The 17,622-nt window shown below is 42.5% G+C and overlaps 1 protein-coding gene across 7 annotated transcripts in view; it reads right to left on the bottom strand.

Moving 5' to 3' along the window:
• Nucleotides 1-17,622, bottom strand: part of Camk2d (calcium/calmodulin dependent protein kinase II delta) — a 248,640-nt gene that overhangs the window by 9,746 nt on the left and 221,272 nt on the right. For all 7 annotated transcript variants that reach the window (XM_050142608.1, XM_050142756.1, XM_050142539.1 and 4 more), the window contains one exon: nt 378-453. In XM_050142608.1, coding sequence (XP_049998565.1) covers nt 378-453 — 76 coding nt within the window. The remainder of the gene's footprint in view (nt 1-377; nt 454-17,622) is intronic.

Genomic DNA, 17,622 nt, shown 5'->3' with positions numbered 1-17,622 from the left:
GTCTCAATCCCTGGCAGAACTACAAAGGAACAAATTTCTTAACCCACTTCTCTGCTTTCACTCTTTGTAAATCCTAGTCTTCCTGGATTTCTCTGGTGGCCTACTTTCACTCAGAACTGTGGGTGATTACAAAGAAGCATCATTCACAAAGCCATTCTTGGTTTTTAGATCAGAAGTTGAGTCATCTCTCTGAAATTACAAACAAGCTGTTTCTTTCTTGAGTGTCCTTTGTCACCTATATGACAGAAAGCTCTTGTCAACATGTTAAAGCAGGGCTTAAACGGGCAGGACTTCTGATACCCTACAAAATACAATGGCAGAAAGAATGCTCTTGGCTAGTGTGTGGAAGCAAAGCAAATGTGTCTGTCTCTACTCACGTGTAAGCTTCGAAGTCCCCATTGTTGATAGCTTCAATCAGTTGCTCGGTGACTTTGATGATCTCCTGCTTTCGTGCTAAAAGCAAAGATAGAGTTGGATGAGAACAAAGGACAAGGATCACACACGATTTTGGTCAATGATACAGCTACTCTGCTAAATGAGGGTATCATATAAACCATCTCTCCTGGAAAAAAAATGGCCGCTCCTTTTGCACAGTCTTTAGCTCAAAATGGGAGGCCAACAACTATGTCTCCTAGGAGCACATAGAAGCACAGATATCCAGGCTCCAGCCCAGACCAAGAGATTCAGAATCTGGATTGTAATAGGGCTCTCAGGTCTCAGTCGTCTAGGAGACACTACTGCATCTCATTTGATGACAAACAACAGGTACCCGGAAGGTAGAATTTACTTTTGCTACCTTTATCACTGTGACTTAGAGAACGTGTTCTCTATTAATAAATGTGCCACCAAAAAATTCAGGTTATAAAAGTACCAAAGAACAAACATCCAGCTTCAGAGTGAAGATGGTATGTTGCACCAAGATGTCCAACATTAGGTGACTAGACTTCTTAACGTTTCAGGTCAACCTGCCTGGCCCTTCCAGAAGAGGGCATTAACACTGTGATAGGCCATTGTATTTAGGTAAATGGCCATTAGTAAACTCTTAAAATTGAGACAGAGACATACGAATGCTGCCAATGTGGGCAATAAGCAGACAGAAGCCCCTTGCAAAGCTATCAAACCCAAGTATCATTAGTGTCCTTTCCTACCTAGGATTGGTAAAATTATTAATGGTGGTTCTGGCTCAGACATCACTCTTTCATCAAATTCTTTTCCATTTGCATCTGCTTCAAGTGCTCCTACCCTTTTATTGAATACCCATAGTATCTGATCTGTTCCCTGGGTATCTCTGACACCTCCTTAAGTTATAGCACATGGCTTGTTTGGTTGCTATTATGATTTGTTAACTGTGTCAGCTGTGCCCTCCTATTTAAATAGAATATTCCTTATGAGCAAAGAACATGTTATTTCTTTGAGTTGCCTAAGAAACTTTTGCTCTTAGATGTTAACTATATTTGTAAATTTGATCCATTGAGATTACTGACAACATTTTCTTAATTTCAAAATGGTTTTTACTCATGAAATTATGTTCCAATATTAATATTTATCGTGTTTAAATATAAATTATATTAAAAAATTAAGTTGATTAGGTTTCATTTTCGGATCACTGTCCATCATCAGAATCAGATTGGTGGTTACAAAGTTGTTCTCGGTTTTTCTGTGTGAGGCATTGCTACATTCCCATTCACCATGAAGATGCTAACCTTTGCTTTTAATTCTTTATTGGTTACAGGAACCACTTTTTTTTAAAATATTTATTTATTTATTTATTATGTATACAACATTCTTTCTGTGTGCATGCCTGAAGGCCAGAAGAGGGCACCAGACCTCATTTCAGATGGTTGTGAGCCACCATGTGGTTGCTGGGAATTGAACTCAGGACCTTTGGACGAGCAGGCAATGCTCTTAACCACTGAGCCATCTCTCCAGCCCAGGAACCACTTTTGAAAATGAATCTGTTCTTTGTGCTTTAACACAAACTTTAGTGTGTGTTCGCCTTCAAAATCCAAGTGATCTAGGTGAAATCATTTCTTAATGAAGAATAAAATTGGAAAATTAATTTGACTCCATTAAGAATATATGATACTATCTCATAACAAACTCAGCAGTCACATATCTTATAAAATAATTATGCAGTTAGCCCATACAGTGGCTACTAACAATGTAAATGCTGACAATATGAAAGCATCACTATTAGTTGTGTAACTTCTCACTTGTATGCAAGAGCAGAACATGGGCGTTCCTAGCTCCTCTGCACACATAATATTTGTTTTTTTTTTCTGTTTGTTTGACTTATTGGTATGAATATCACAGCCATCCTTAGGACCATATTGATGGAGTAGTAACAGCCGAGAGTTCTGTAGTAGGGAGGCTGCCAGTGACACATTCAGTTTAGTTAGGTGATTCGTCTGTCTGTGGCCTTGGCAGTGTGAAGCTTTGGCAAAGGCCTGGACAGCTAACCTGACTCTGGAGCCTGAAGAGCATCCATGAAGAGCTGCTCAGAAAGGGGGAGTGTAAGGACCTAGCTGCCCAAGCTCCCTCCTCACACAAGACTCCGCATTTAAAACTAACAGTGTTTTTAGTAAGTATTGGCCAGGTGGAAAAGTATAATTAGAAAACAATGACAATCTTTTAAAACTAACCAAAAAGGAGAAAATAAAGACCAATGTCAAGTGCTGACTTTGTTACTTCAGCAGGCTGGGCAGTTCACAGAGTTTGCAAACTTCTGGAACAGTTCCCGAGGTCCTGAAAACCCCACAATCTCTCAGAAGCACAGGATGGAGTCAGGAGCAGCAGCAGTGAGTGACCACCTTTCACTCAGAAAACCACCATTGCCCAAATATTCCCTCGCTTTCTCGAGTTTTGCTACGGTGGCTTAAGCTTGTTTTTGCAATATCAGAGTCATGTAAACTGTCTTCCAGATTAGTTCTCATTCTCGGAAACAATGGCCTCCTAGCTGGCCTGGCCGAGCAACACACAGACAGGGCTCAAAGCAGGATGCTTCTGGGCTGTAGCATCCTGGAGCCAGTGTAAGCTGAGCCTTGGTTTAGGAGGGGCCTGGAACTCAGGAATCTCTGAAGTGTTCATTTCCTCCAGGCAAAGGCATGTGAGTGAGTCACAGTTGGGCCTGGCACATGACAGCTGACTCTTGGAAGGAAAGCAGAAGGCTGAAAATGAATCACTCCTGTACAAGGCTCCGAGGTTAGAAGTTAGAGCTGTTGCTACAAGCTCAACATCTGACTTAGGGCGTGAGGGTGGGGTGGGTGACAGTTAGCTCTTCCCCAACAGCAGCGAGCCCAGGGGACAGTCACTGTGCCAGGTCCCTGGCTAGCTGTTTTCTATGAAGAGGGTCTGCTTTTTGCTCTCCCTTCTTCCTCAAGGTAAGAAGTGACAGCCCCAGAGGCAAGATGGGGAGTATCACCAAAGGGGAGGGCAGTGCCTTATGGCATTCCCCACCACCTGTAGGATGCTACCAGTTTAATCTCCGAATTCTGTCAGTCAGTCAGTAGGACCCAAAGTAGTGTGTGAGGATTTCTAGTTTGGGAAAATAGAAGGGCAGAAGCAAGCAGGAAAGATGGTCCGTATTCTCGCAGCCCTTTCCATGCCAGCGTACAAACACATTGGGCATCTTTCCCTACCCAAAGTCACAGCTCCTCTGACTTATTTATTGACCTAGATATCAAAAAATCTTCAGTCCCTAGGACAAAGACTGCGTATTTCAAAGTTACTTTCTTGTGTGAAGAGAACAAGGTGAATAATGGAAAAATGATTGATAAGCATCAGGTGATTTCAGAGTTACTTCTGTGTAAGAACCACAGCGGAGCAAATTTTATTATTGTTTGATAAAGAACCTACAGCCTGAAGATGCAGATGCTCTGAGACCAGGTACAGCAATCTATGGGAAATCAAGCCCGGCCCTAGATCCCTACACTGGCCCCTAAAAAGATCTGACAGCCCTCCAGCAGAGGGGTGCAAGGCATCCCCACCCCATGGCAACTACAGGGTAAGTCTGTGGCCCTATCAGAATCCGCCTTCTCCTCTGTGCCCCTTAGCGCTCAAATTAGGCCAGACTAAATTAGATGGAGTGGAACTTTCTCTACCCCACCTCTTGGAAAACCTAAAGAAGTAAGGACTTCTTTTGTTCTCTTGGTTTTCTTAGTGGAGACTGAAGTGTCTGTCTTTTTTTAAAGAGCTCAGTTGTTGCTGCACCTGGAGGCTGTGCCTCCAACTCCTCCACTCTAGCTTCTAGCCAGGTTTGTGATGGAAGCCCTTTTTCCTCACTGGCTGCCTCTGGTATAATGCGATGTCTCTCCCAATGATCCCCTAAAGATTGTGTACCCACCCCAGTGGTTGAAAGGCTGCCCTGTGTGAGAGATTCCAGTCTTCTTTTGAGCCCTGTCTGTTAGCATCTAGTGTAGGAGAGATCGTCTTCACAGGAAAGAGTATCTGCACAGGTACTCTTCTCGTCTGTGATTTCTTTCATAATTCTCCCCTTCAGATCTATACCTTAAAGCCTATTTTCAAAGTCTCCCTTGAATATTTCATGCACTTCAAACCCAACTACCTGAACTAAGTTTGCCAAGTTCAACCACCACCAATGAGAAGAGACAGGCAGGATAGACAGATGCTAGTGTGTTTCATGTTATGAGAGCACATCTCACAATGTGGAAAGAAGCCTGTGTATGCACACCGTAAATATCTCAGCACCTACGCACGGATAATAGATTGCTTTAGTCTGAGTTACCTTCTAATAAGCTCATGTCTTAGACAGAATGTGAGGTCTCAAGAGAGAGTACAAATCCAAGTGCACAGAGATGCCAAGGAGGGAGAGCGCAAAAGGGACCATGCAGGAGATATGGGAGAGACACTCCAATGCTGTGAATCTCGGAGACGGAGCCGGTCACCTGATCAGAGGAACAAGCCTGCAGTGACTCCCTTCCTCGCTTCTCAGCTCTTCCTTCCCTGTGGAATCTGCTGGTTGGAGAGGAGGGCAGGTGGAGTTGTCAGTGTGACATGGATCTGCTGCTGTCTCAGGTCACTGACACTGAAGAAAGCATAGCTTACAGATTTCAATTCCTGCCTCTTCATTGACTTCCTGGTGGCAAGCAATAGGGTCACCATAGTCTGTTACACAGACATAATTGCTTTCCCACGGGTCTCTATCCAGATGTATAAAAAAGAAAGAGTTTAAGAACCAGAGGGCCCAGAACCAGATGGTTTCAATGCAGAATTCTACCAGAACTTCCAAGAAGAGCTAATACCTATACTCCTTAACGTATTTCACAATATAGAAACAGAATAGTCATTGCCAAATTCCTTTTATGAAGCTACAGTTACTCTGATACCAAAACCATACAAAGACTCAATCAATAAAGAGAATTACAGGCCTATCTCACTCATGAATATCGACTCAAAAATTCTCAATAAAATACTGGCAAACCGAATTCAAGAACACATTAGAAAAATTATCCATTATGATCAAGTAGGCTTCATCCCAGAGATGCAGGGCTGCAACATACGCAAATCTATCAATGTAATCCACCATATAAATAGACTGAAAGAAAAAAAAAACCCATATGATCATATCATTAGATGCTGAAAAAGCATTTGACAAAATTCAACACCCCTTTATGATAAAGGTCTTGGGGAGACTAAGGATACAAGGGTCATACTTAAATATAATAAAAGCTATTTACAGCAAGCCGACAGCTAACTTTAAATTAAACGGAGAAAAACTCAAAGCCATCCCACTGAAATCAGGAACAAGACAAGGATGTCCACTCTTTCCATACCTCTTCAATATAGTGCTTGAAGTTTTAGCAATAGCAATAAGACAACATAAGGGGATCAAGGGGATTCGTATTGGAAAGGAAGAAGTTAAGCTTTCGTTATTTGCAGATGATATGATATTATACATAAGCGACCCCAAAAACTCTACCAAAGAACTCCTACAGCTGATAAACACCTTTAGTAGCGTGGCTGGATACAAGATCAACTCCAAAAAATCAGTTGCCTTCCTATACACTAAGGATAAGGAAACAGAGAGGGAAATCAGAGAAGCATCATCTTTCACGATAGCCACAAATAGCATAAAATATCTTGGGGTAACCCTGACCAAGGAAGTGAAAGATCTATTTGACAAGAACTTTAAGTCTCTGAAGAAAGAAATAGAAGAGGACACCAGAAAATGGAAGGATCTCCCCTGCTCTTGGATTGGGAGGATCAACATAGTAAAAATGGCAATTCTACCAAAAGCAATCTATAGATTCAATGCAATCCCCATCAAAATCCCATCAAAATTCTTCACAGATCTGGAGAAGACAATAATCAACTTTATATGGAAAAACAAACAAAAAAAAAAAAACCCAGGATAGCCAAAACAATCTTATACAATAAAGAAACGTCTGGAGGCATTACCGTCCCTGACTTCAAACTCTACTACAGAGCTACAGTATAGAAAACAGCTTGGTATTGGCATAAAAACAGAGAAGTCGACCAATGGAATCAAATAGAAGACCCTGACTTTAACCCACAAACCTATGAACACCTAATTTTCTGTAAAGGAGCTAAAAGTATACAATGGAAAAAAGAGAGCATCTTCAAGAAATTGTGCTGGCAAAACTGGATGTCAATCTGTAGAAGAATGAAAATAGACCCATATCTATCACCTTGCACAAAACTCAAGTCCAAGTGGATTAAAGACCTCAATATCAGTCCAAACACACTGAACCTGATAGAAGAGAAAGTGGGAAGTACTCTACAACACGTGGGCACAGGAGACCACTTTCTACGTATAACCCCAGCAGCACAGACAGTAACGGCCTCATTGAATAAATGGGACCTCCTGAGACTGAGAAGCTTCTGTAAAGCAAAGGACACTGTTGCTAAGACAGAAAGGCAACCCACTGACTGGGAGAAAATCTTCACCAACCCCGCAAATGACAAAGGTCTGATCTCCAAAATATAGAAAGAACTCAAGAAACTAGACCGTAAAAGGCTAATCAACCCAATTATAAAATGGGGCACTGAGCTGAACAGAGATCTCTCAACAGAAGAAGTTCAAATGGCCAAAAGACACCTAGGGTCATGCTCAACTTCCTTAGCAATCAGGGAAATGCAAATCAAGACAACTTTAAGATACCATCTTACACCTGTCAGAATGGCTAAAATCAAAAACACCAATGATAGCCTTTGCTGGAGAGGTTGTGGAGAAAGGGGTACACTCATCCATTGCTGGTGGGAATGAAAACTTGTGCAACCACTTTGAAAAGCAGTGTGGAGGTTTCTCAGGAAATTCGGGATCAACCTACCCCTGGACCCAGCAATACCACTCTTGGGAATATACCCAAGAGAGGCCTTATCATACAACAAAAGTATATGCACTACTATGTTCGTAGCAGCACTGTTTGTAATAGCCAGAACCTGGAAACAACCTAGATGCCCTTCAATGGAAGAATGGATGAAGAAAGTATGGAATATATACATATTAGAGTACTACTCAGCAGTAAAAACAAGGACTTCTTGAAGTTTGCAGGCAAACGGATGGAAATAGAAAACACTATCCTGAGTGAGGTAAGCCAGGCCAAAAAAGAGGAACATGGGGTGTACTCACTCATATTTGGTTTCTAGCCATAAATAAAGGGCATTGAGCCTATAATTCGTGATCTTAGAGAAGCTAAATAAGAAGGAGAACCCAAAGAAAAACATATAGTCATCCTCCTGAATAGTAACCTTCATCAGGCGATGAAAGGAGACAGAGACAGAGACCCACTGTTGCGGGAGGTCCTTCCGCCCCTCCAACCAATAGCTGCTGTGATACCAGCCCATTGGGGCGTGGTCTCTCTCCCTTTAAAAAAGCGGCTATTTCCTCTGCTCGCTCTCTTCACTTCCTGCTCCACCGGAGACTAGACTCCCTTCCTGGTTGTGCAGATGGCTGTTGTCTGGGACGGTGATCTGTAAGTTTTCCCCTTTAAATAAATAACACCCTATTAATCATAACTCCAAACTGGTGTGGCCTTGTTCGTGACTTACGCCTTCAACCCACATTGGAGCACCGGACTGAAATCTCAAGGTCCAAATCAGGAGCAGAAGGAGAGAGAGCACGAACAAGGAACTCAGGACCGCGAGGGGTGCACCCACACACTGAGACAATGGGGATGTTCTATTGGGAACTCACCAAGGCCAGCTGGCCTGGGTCTGAAAAAAGCCCGGGATAAAACTGGTCTTGCTGAACATAGTAGACAAGGAGGACTACTGAGAACTCAAGAACAATGGCAATGGGTTTTTGATCCTACTGCATGTATTGGCTTTGTGGGAGCCTAGGCAGTTTGGATGCTCACCTTACTAGACCTGGATGGAGGTGGGTGGTCCTTGGACTTCCCTCAGGGCAGGGAACCTTGATTGCTCTTTGGGCTGTTTAGGGTGGGGGTCTTGTTTGGGGGTGGGGGTGGGAAATGGGAGGCGGTGGTGGGGAAGAGACAGAAATCTTTAATAAATGAATGAATAAATAAATAAATAAATAAATAAATGGGGGAAAAAGAATCAGAGGGCATATCCTACCCTTCTCTCCCGTCCATCAAATCCTGCTTTCATCTTCTAGTGTTCCACATTGGTCCACTTCTCCTGCACCACTGTGAGTCTGAGTAGAGTACTCTCCCTGTTCAGGTTCCCTAACATGCTGCCTGAGTTTCTGTGAATAATTAAGACTGCAGCCATCTTTCTCTTTAGGAACATTCAGATACTTACAAATGCTTATCTCCTCAAGAATGTCCCCTTTGAAGTCTTCTAGAGTTCTTTTCACTGCTGTTAGCATTCAAAATGAGACCTTAAAGCTTTCCTCAGCTTCAATCCTGCCCATCTCAGCAGATCTCATCAAAGGTTATTTTAATCACCCCTCTTCCTACCCCCAGCCACGCACGTGTGCTGTCCTTTGGTCCTAGTGAACTTTTCCCATGTCCATGCTTGTACTTTTTTTTTTTTTTTTAAATCAGATCTCAACTAGTTTTCCTTTAAAAGGACTTGATAGCACCCACAGGCATGGTCATAAGGAAGGGAGAATCTCACGGGGCCTTACCTTTAAACAAAGAATCATAAACAACTAAGGAATGATGGCAGGGAGAGAAACAGTCATCCCGAGGGAGGAGACCCCCAGGTGATCTCACACCAAGTGACATACAAGTAATAGTAAATGAATGAAATAGGTTGAATTTACACGTTCGTGTATGTACAAAACAGGAATGAAGCAAAGAGACTGAATTTGAGAGGAAACAAGGTGTGGATGGGAAGGGTAAGAAGGACAAAATGGAAAGAGGGAAATGATTTAATTATATCTTAAATAAAATAAAACTTCCTTGGCTTTCATTTTACGTCAGGTTGAAAGGATATTATACAGTTACACATGTCTTATACTTGATTTTAAAAATCAGTCAGTGCCCTTGTCTTTACAGGCTCACCCAGTTAGTAAGCTTCCTCTGTCTCTTTGTATGGGGTAGGAACGACACCTTTGCAATCTAATACAGTTCCTGTCTTAGAGGAAATGTCCATTGAGTATTTGAATGAATGAACCCAGTTTATAATTCCCAGTCCAATGGTCTTTCCAGTGTACAATATTGCTTTATTTGGTGTCTGATAAATCCTCTAATCAATCAATTTATTTATTTATTTATTTATTTTTTATTTATTTATTTATTTATTTATTGGATTTTCGAGACAGGGTTTCTTGGTAGCTTTCGTTCCTGTCTTGGAACTAGCTCTGGTAGACCAGGCTGGCCTTGAACTCACAGGGATCCGCCTGCCTCTGCCTCCCAAGTGCTGGGATTAAAGGCGTGAGCCACCACTGCCCAGCTTCCTCTAATCAATTTAAATTAGGAACAGAGGCTACAGCTCAGTAATAGAGCATGCGCTTAACATGCAGGGAGGCCTCAGGTTCAATCCTCAGCACCAAAACCAAATCCGTAATATAAGAACCTAATAGAAATCAATTTAGATGAAAGCAGCCTGTTTTCCCTTCTGACTCACAGGGAGGGGTTATTAAACCCCTTTCCTTTTCCATATTTTCTCCTTTTTACTAATGGAGCCACAATTTACCAAGGCTCCCAGCTGGGTGTACTTCTGCGGTCTGCTGTTCCTTTATCCTCATACACAATCATCCATGAGTCATTAATTTTCTTCGGTACTTGTGATGTTTCCCAGGGCATATTCTCAACCTTCACATCGCATGACAAGTTCATGCGCTCCTCTCGCCTTAACCTCATGCTGAGGACTGCCCAATCTCCACCACAGAGTCGTCATCTTTCCAGCCTCTATGTTCCTGTTTCTTAGAGCTTGCCATATTCTAAGAATTTATTTCTGTTTTATTTTATGTGTATGGGTGTTTTGCCTACATGTATGTCTGTGTGAGGGTGGCGGATCCCTTTGAAGAGTTGTGAGCAGCCAGGTACGTGCTGGGAATTGAACCCAGGTCCTCTGGAAGAGCAGCCAGTGCTCTTCACCGCTGAGCCTCTCTCCAGTCAGCATGCCATATTCTAAACATCCCTGGGTGTAGGGCATTTCAGACTCGCTTCACTTTCTGGCTGAAGCTGTTGTGTCTCTGCACCTTTCACCTGGGCCAATGGCAACCCAGTCTACAGAGCTGCTCCAGCCAGAAGCATTGGTACCTCCCTTTGGCTCACTTCCTCATATAATGTAACACGAGGGTCTCCTCGCCGCTGAATCTTTCTCTCAGAGCCCATGCCTTTGATCTGATCTAGCCTCTCAGGAGTTCCCATTTCCAGGGTCTTCTCCATTCTGCCCCTCACTGCAGCAGAACCATCCACCCCAATCCCTTTAGGTTTTCAGGGCATTTACTGTTCATAAATCAAAGGCTGACCTTCTCTGTGCACTTCAGTACTTTTCCAGCTTTCTGACCCATTCTTCAGCCACCCCAGGGGCTCTGATTTTTACTGAGCCCCGAATCTTCGATGACATTGTGTCTTCCCTCTATTTCCCACATTGAAGTTCTGTCTGGATATCTCCTCCAATGTCCCACTCATAGGTTACCTTCTCTGCCTGGCTGCGGTTCCCGAGGGCTCCACCCCCAGGTATTTTTATCTCACTGTGATTGTGCTGCATCCCCTAACAAGTATGTGACCATCTTATATTCTGAACACTTGGAACTACGCTAATGTTTCCAAATGCACATGTATTTGTGTACACCTACCCAGTCTATAAAAATATAGTGTACATTCAAAACCATTAAGGAGATGTCAGGCAACCTGGAAGATGCCCAGCTGCTGCTCTGAGAGTAAATCTGGATGTCGGAGTCAGCAGAAGGACCGAAGATCAGACTGCAGGGTTTCCATGACGGAGCCAGAGAAGATACAGTGCATACGGGCACAGTAGGGAAAGCTAGGGGATTCCAGGCAATGTTGAAAGATGTTTCACTTCAAGAAAAGCAGGAGCGTAATGGAAACATCCTAACTATATGGGTTTGAGATTTTTATTTGTTTACATTTGTGATTAAACAGACCCAGGCATCTAACTGCCTGCAAATGTGGCTTTTTACTCCCGGATGTTTGCAGATTTGTTACACGTTGAAACGCTTTACTGGGCTGTGTCTAAAGAGTACTTACTCAGTCATCAAAAGCTGCCTAGTAAAAACGGTGGTTGGGTCTGTCCGGAGCTGTCTTTGCTCTGTAGGGACACTATGCAGTTCTACCCAGTCTTTCCCACCCGTGTACGGTAGTTTAGTCTAACCCTTGCCTACCTCTCTCAGAGGGAGGTCATTTGACTCCCAGACGCTTGAAGGACAGAGAGGCGGAAGGACTTGCTAAGCCACTCAGTATGTTCGGACCAAGCCAGAACTTGAGCTTGATGTGGCTCAGCCACCCCCCCCCCACCCTTGCTATTCAAATCGCTAACCTCTGTTTCTTTATAGCCCATAGTGCTTAATTCAATATTTTGAAATCATAAACCTAAATGAGCCAGCTAAATGTCTTTGAACTCGCTCTGACAAGGTGACTGACTATTTAATCACTGGGCCAGGTTTGCAATTAATTAGAGCGCCAGTTTTTCTCCTCTGGGAGCCCCATGGCTTTATTGTCTTTCTGCGTGCTGCGATCAACAAAGAATAACCCTTGGGAACAGTTACGTTAGGCAAATACACAGACTAGGATCATTTTCACGCTGTCGGTGGTTCCATAGAACAGGTACTTATAAGCCCAGGTATGCTTAGCCTTCCCTGTGCAATGAACAACTTGTTTCTCGGCGACTTTATTTTCCCTTCAGCAGTTTTGTGTTAGTTAACACTGCAGAAAACAACTTCTATTATTTTTATCACTGAAAAATCACACCTATTAAAGGGTAGGACTGGTCGGTTTAGTAATCTATAAGATTTTATTCAAACATAAGACTAATAATCATTAAATTTATATATAGGAATGTTTTCAAAAGTTACTACCCAGCTTCTACTATAGAAGCAGCTAAAATGCCCACTTCTCAGTGGTTAAGAACAGTGGCTGCTCTTCCAGAGGACCCAGGTTGATTCATAAGGCAGCTCATTTACCTTCTGTACCTCCAGCTCCAGGGCACCTTCTTCTGGCCTCTGAAGGCACCAGACATACACATGGTGCACAGACATATATCCAGGCAAAACATCCATATACATTAATAACGATGATGATGATAAATTTGAAAATTCCTCAGTGTTTCAATCTCTCTAGACTTCCAAAAATAACAGGAAAATTACTCCAAGTAGTTTTGGGATTTTCTCTAGAGTACACAGTAGCTTCAACTTTAAGAGCAAATACCAGCACCTTCTCCCTCTCAGCTTTTCATGATCTGACAATTAACAAATGACACAGTGTGTACATTAGAATTTTAAGATTCCTAAAGTTATCTTTGAGCTAAAAAATGAAACAAAATATATACTATTTTAAAAATCAAGGGATGTATAGCCAGGGTGGGGGCGCAAGCCTTTAATTCTAACACTTGGGCAGGTGGATCTCTATGAGTTCAAGGCCAGCCTGTTCTACATAGCAAATTCCAGGAGAGCAAGGGCCACTGGTGAATCCTTTTCTTTAGGGAACAACAAAAGAAAGGGATGTATAAAGTAGTGACAGAGATTTTCATCGGAAAAAAAGACACACATGCACTAAATGAATGAATGGAGGAATAAGCAAATAAATGCAATAAAAATAATGCAAAGAAGGGTGGGAGGAGGGGGAGGGAAATGGGAGGCTGGGAGGAGGTGGAAACTTTTTTTCCTTTTCTCAATAAAAAAAATTAAAAATAAAAATCAAATAAAATTTAAAAGGATGAGCATTCATCAGATATCACTGACATTGGTTGGCAAATGATTAATATTCCACACAGGAAACTCATGTCCACCTGACATGAACGGAGAGTAAGGTAAGAACAGGAGTCCCCCACAGAGAAGAACTCTGGGACAACATGGTGACTGACACTTATTTGGAGTTTCTGATGAGAACCTGTGAGAGTACCCTGTAAGGTTGTCTCTCACAGGACTCAGGCTTAGTACAAGCATGCCGGCCAATGAGAAATGAGGTCTGATGTATATAACCTGTCAGGAACTCTAGTGTACACTCTGACTGTTAAGGGGCTTCCGCTCCACTCACTCCCACTGTTGAGGATCCCGTTGTCTGTTTTTCTGTTGCCTCATCTGGAAACACCATCTGTCTATCTACCTGTTTGTCTGTCTCTCTGTGTTTGTCTTGTTTTTCCTCCTTAGTTGGGCTTGATGCTGCAGCTCCACTCCAGGCTGTGGTAGCAGCAGCAGCAGCAATAGCTGCCTGACAGACAATAGTCACAGCAGCTTTTCCCACAAGATCTCCTGCTGGGTTTGGCTTATCATCACATCAAAAACGATGGTCTAGCATCTCTATTAGTTTCCCAGCTTCTGTCTCTCAGGCTTCTTGGAGATTCCTTGCAACTGTTGCCTCTTAACCCTTGTATTCTTTAGCCTATAGATACCTAGATATAACAGGGTGAAATAGATCTGAGCATTGATGTTAATCATTAAGATGCAAATGAAACACCCCCGTGTTTGCCTTCTGGGCTATCAAGGAAAGTGTGGCAAGTACTGTGCCATTGAAATCACCACACCTTGTGAACTTATTGCTCTTAAATATATTATGATACTGTGGAAAAACACAAACATGTACACCTATGTTTCGGACAAAAAGCGCACTCACAACAGACACCAAAGTGTATGATTTATTCTAAAAGCAAAAGATCCTAAACTTATTCAAAACTATACTTTCTAGTTTTTGTTCTTTCTTGGTGTGTATACTGAGATGGAACTCTGGGACTTGCAGACCAAGCAGGTGCTAGGCCACTGAACTTCACCTCAGCTTTCCTTCTGGGGTTTAGCTCTAAGATTATAAGGGGTAGTGCCAAGTATACAAAAGCCTGGAGAATTAAATAACGTTATGGACATTTAACAGTTGAGAAGTTCTGGATATTTTAATGGCTGTTTGGACATGATTTAATTGGTATATAATTTGCTTTCCTCTTTTATTAGTTAAGTAACTATTCCTGCTACTACCCAACATTACCCAGATTCTACAAAAACAAACAAACAAACATTGACCCTAAAGAAATTTATATTATAGTATGGGGAAGAGAGACAGTCACTCTGTAACTGGTATTTCTGATAATCATACATTATTAGGAGGAAAGAGGAAGGGAGAAGGGGACAAGGAAGGCTTGGTTTTAGAGGCATTCCCTTGTAATCAGAGTTTCTGTTGGAAGGTCTCACCAGGGCAACATCGGGTGGGAGACTAGAAAGGAAATGCGTATCAGGATGCACTAGGAAGCAAAAGCAAGCACAAAGGTATCCAGGTAGAAGCTGGCTTCACACAGCAGGAAGAGGGTTCTTGTGGTGCATGCAATATAGAGAAGAGGTCAGCCGGGGAGAGAGGGCTGTTGGGGTGAGGCTCTTAATGGATTCTAATGGATCTGGCAAAGCACTGGAGAATGCTAAGCAGAACACAGATATATTTTAAAAGCAGTACTCTGAATACTGTGTCAAGAATAGACTACGGACAGAAAATGCAGGGGAGAAGCTGTGCCAATAAGCAGGCAAAGGACGCTGTTATTTTGGGCCAGAGCAATGGAGAAGTCAGCAAAGAAAAGCCAATTCAAACTAACAAAACCAAAACACCATAGTATGTGTCCTGAGGTATGAAGTAGGAAGCAGAGGACCAGCTCAGAGACCAGATGTGGGGTATCAGCAAGGCTGATGACTCAGCTATTTTAAAGAACCTAGACTGTGACACAATTATGTCAAATTCAATTTATAATGTATAGATGCGTTTGGACACAGATATGGAAAAAGAGGTTGGCGAATTACTATCTTGGAGTAACGAAATGTGATCAAAACCGTGTAGACTGCAACGAGTCCATAAAATGAGGAAGAAGGAATGGGGGGTGGTTTTGTGGGGTGTCAATGTACACTGGCACTTTGAAAATGTGTTACGTATCGTGTATGTGGTGTGAAATACATCCACACAGACTACTTACCTATGTATCTATGAAAATAATGAGGCCCGGTGGTGGCAGCTCTTGCCTTTAATCTCAGCACTCAGGAGGCAGAGGCAGGTGTATCTCTGAATTCAAGGAGCCTAGTCTACAGAGCTAGTTCTGTGACAGTCAGGACTACATAGAGAAACTCTGTCTTGGATAAAAAAGAATAAAAGGCAGGGAGGAATAAAGGAAGGAAGGAAAGGACAGACAGACAACAAAAATAATAATGAAAAGTTCAGGAATGATCCAATTTACTACAGTTGTAAAATTTTCTGTTCTAATCCAAAGAGATGAAACCAGCCATGCAAAGGAACTTGCATGTTGCTAACACTGTCTTGCAGGTGCCAACCTTGCAGGTGTAAGTGATCAGAGGGACAATACGGCTCTGGCAGAGGTTTTGTCTCTGCCACAGTCAAGTGACTCCCAGCACTCCTCACTAAGCCAGCCCTTCTTTACTGGTCCTACCCCCCCCCAATAAAACAGACCAGCCAATTCTGCCCAGCAATGGCTAACAGAATACTGCATATGTCAAAAGAAATGAAGATGCTCTGCAAAACACCCAAATTTTAGGAAGAAAACACTTATTTGTACACTAGAGTGAATAGCTAATCTTTAATACTGACTAAAACATTAATGCAAAACAACAACAAAAAGGTCATTCGTGGGGAACTGCAGGGTGCACTGGGTTTCATCCCAGAGCTGGACCAACAGGACAGCTCAGCCTCCTGCCCCTGCCTGCCGCTCCATTTCCTGCACACACGGGGTTTTCAGTCATTAAAAAAAATGAATGAATTCAGATAGTTTAAATATAGGACCCTCTGTGGGAATTACAAAGCATCTAGACTTTTCACACGTGATGAGAGTTATGTCCTCATGTGAACTTTTTGCTTTTGCTTTTTGACAGGAGACAGTTTCTCTGGGTTTTCAAGATTAGCCTCCAATTCCCAATTGCCTTGCTTCAGTCTCTATGGTTCTGTGGTTTTAGGAATCACCACCACACCTGATTTTTTTTGGGTTAAAATTTTAATGCCTGTATTATTCTTTGTTTTAGATTTATCTCTGTATTATCCAGAAACCGAGAACTAGAAAATAAAAGACAAGCTGTGGCTATTTAAAGGGAAATTCCACCCTGTCCCATCCCAAGATGCATCATTTTCAGAAATGAGAGGAGACCAAAAATGGTTAAGGGCAGTTATATCTTTCATGACTCTAAGCTCTAATATTTGGTCAAGTCCTTTGAGGCTAAACTGCAAGCTGGAAATAAGCCTTAAGAGGCAAACAGCAAAATGTCAAAACTAAAGGCAGGAACAGACCAGGGAACCAAGAGAAGCAAGATTCCACAGGATCTGAACTGCGTAGGTGGGGGAGTTACTGATATGCTCATGCCCTTAAGGCATTTTGAGACAAGTCAGTGTCAGGTTTGCCAATCGTGGAGTTCATACCGGAGCAGGTAAGTCCTGAACCTGTGCACACAGTCTGCTCAGGGTTCCCTCCTTTCCCACTCCAACCTGGAGTCAGGGTTCTGGTGAGACATCATCCATCACTTACTCCACCAGTCATAGAGTAACAAACCTGGCAGAGTTCTAATGGGTAGTTTAGTATCTAAACCCATTTCTGTTATAGACTATGTCACCAGCAATGGTTTTAACATTTCTCTTTCTACCTGTAAAAGCTTAGATTCGTAAAACCTGGGCCAGTGTTTGCTCTTACAAATCTTTATGCTTGCTAGAAAACCTACCAGGCATGTGTCTTCATCATCACTTTAGGGAAGAGTTTCATATGCTGTTCCTCCAAATACACAGCATCGTGTTAGGCTCAGAAACCTAGATGTTCAGAACCGTGGGATTCAGGGCAGCGGCTGACAGTGTAGCTGCAGCTCTGAGGCCACATAGCTAGCTTCCCTAAGCTCTCTCGTGTTCTTCTGAAAGACTGCATTGATGCATTGATAAGATTTACTTAGTAGTGCATTTGCACCAAGATAATGTCAGGCAAAGTCACTAGACACTCTGCGGTCGTCTTTATGACAAGGTGGTGTCAGATAAAAACTATGAACCATCTTCATTTTATTTACTTCTCCATAACAAAGGGCATTTTTTGTAC

Source organism: Alexandromys fortis, unplaced genomic scaffold, assembly GCF_014885135.2.
Source record: "Alexandromys fortis isolate MF-2015 unplaced genomic scaffold, M_Fortis_MF-2015_v1.1 scaffold_19, whole genome shotgun sequence".
NCBI classification, from domain to species: Eukaryota; Metazoa; Chordata; class Mammalia; order Rodentia; family Cricetidae; genus Alexandromys; species Alexandromys fortis.
Note: the sequence above shows the minus strand (reverse complement) of the source record. Positions and strands in the feature narration are given on the sequence as shown.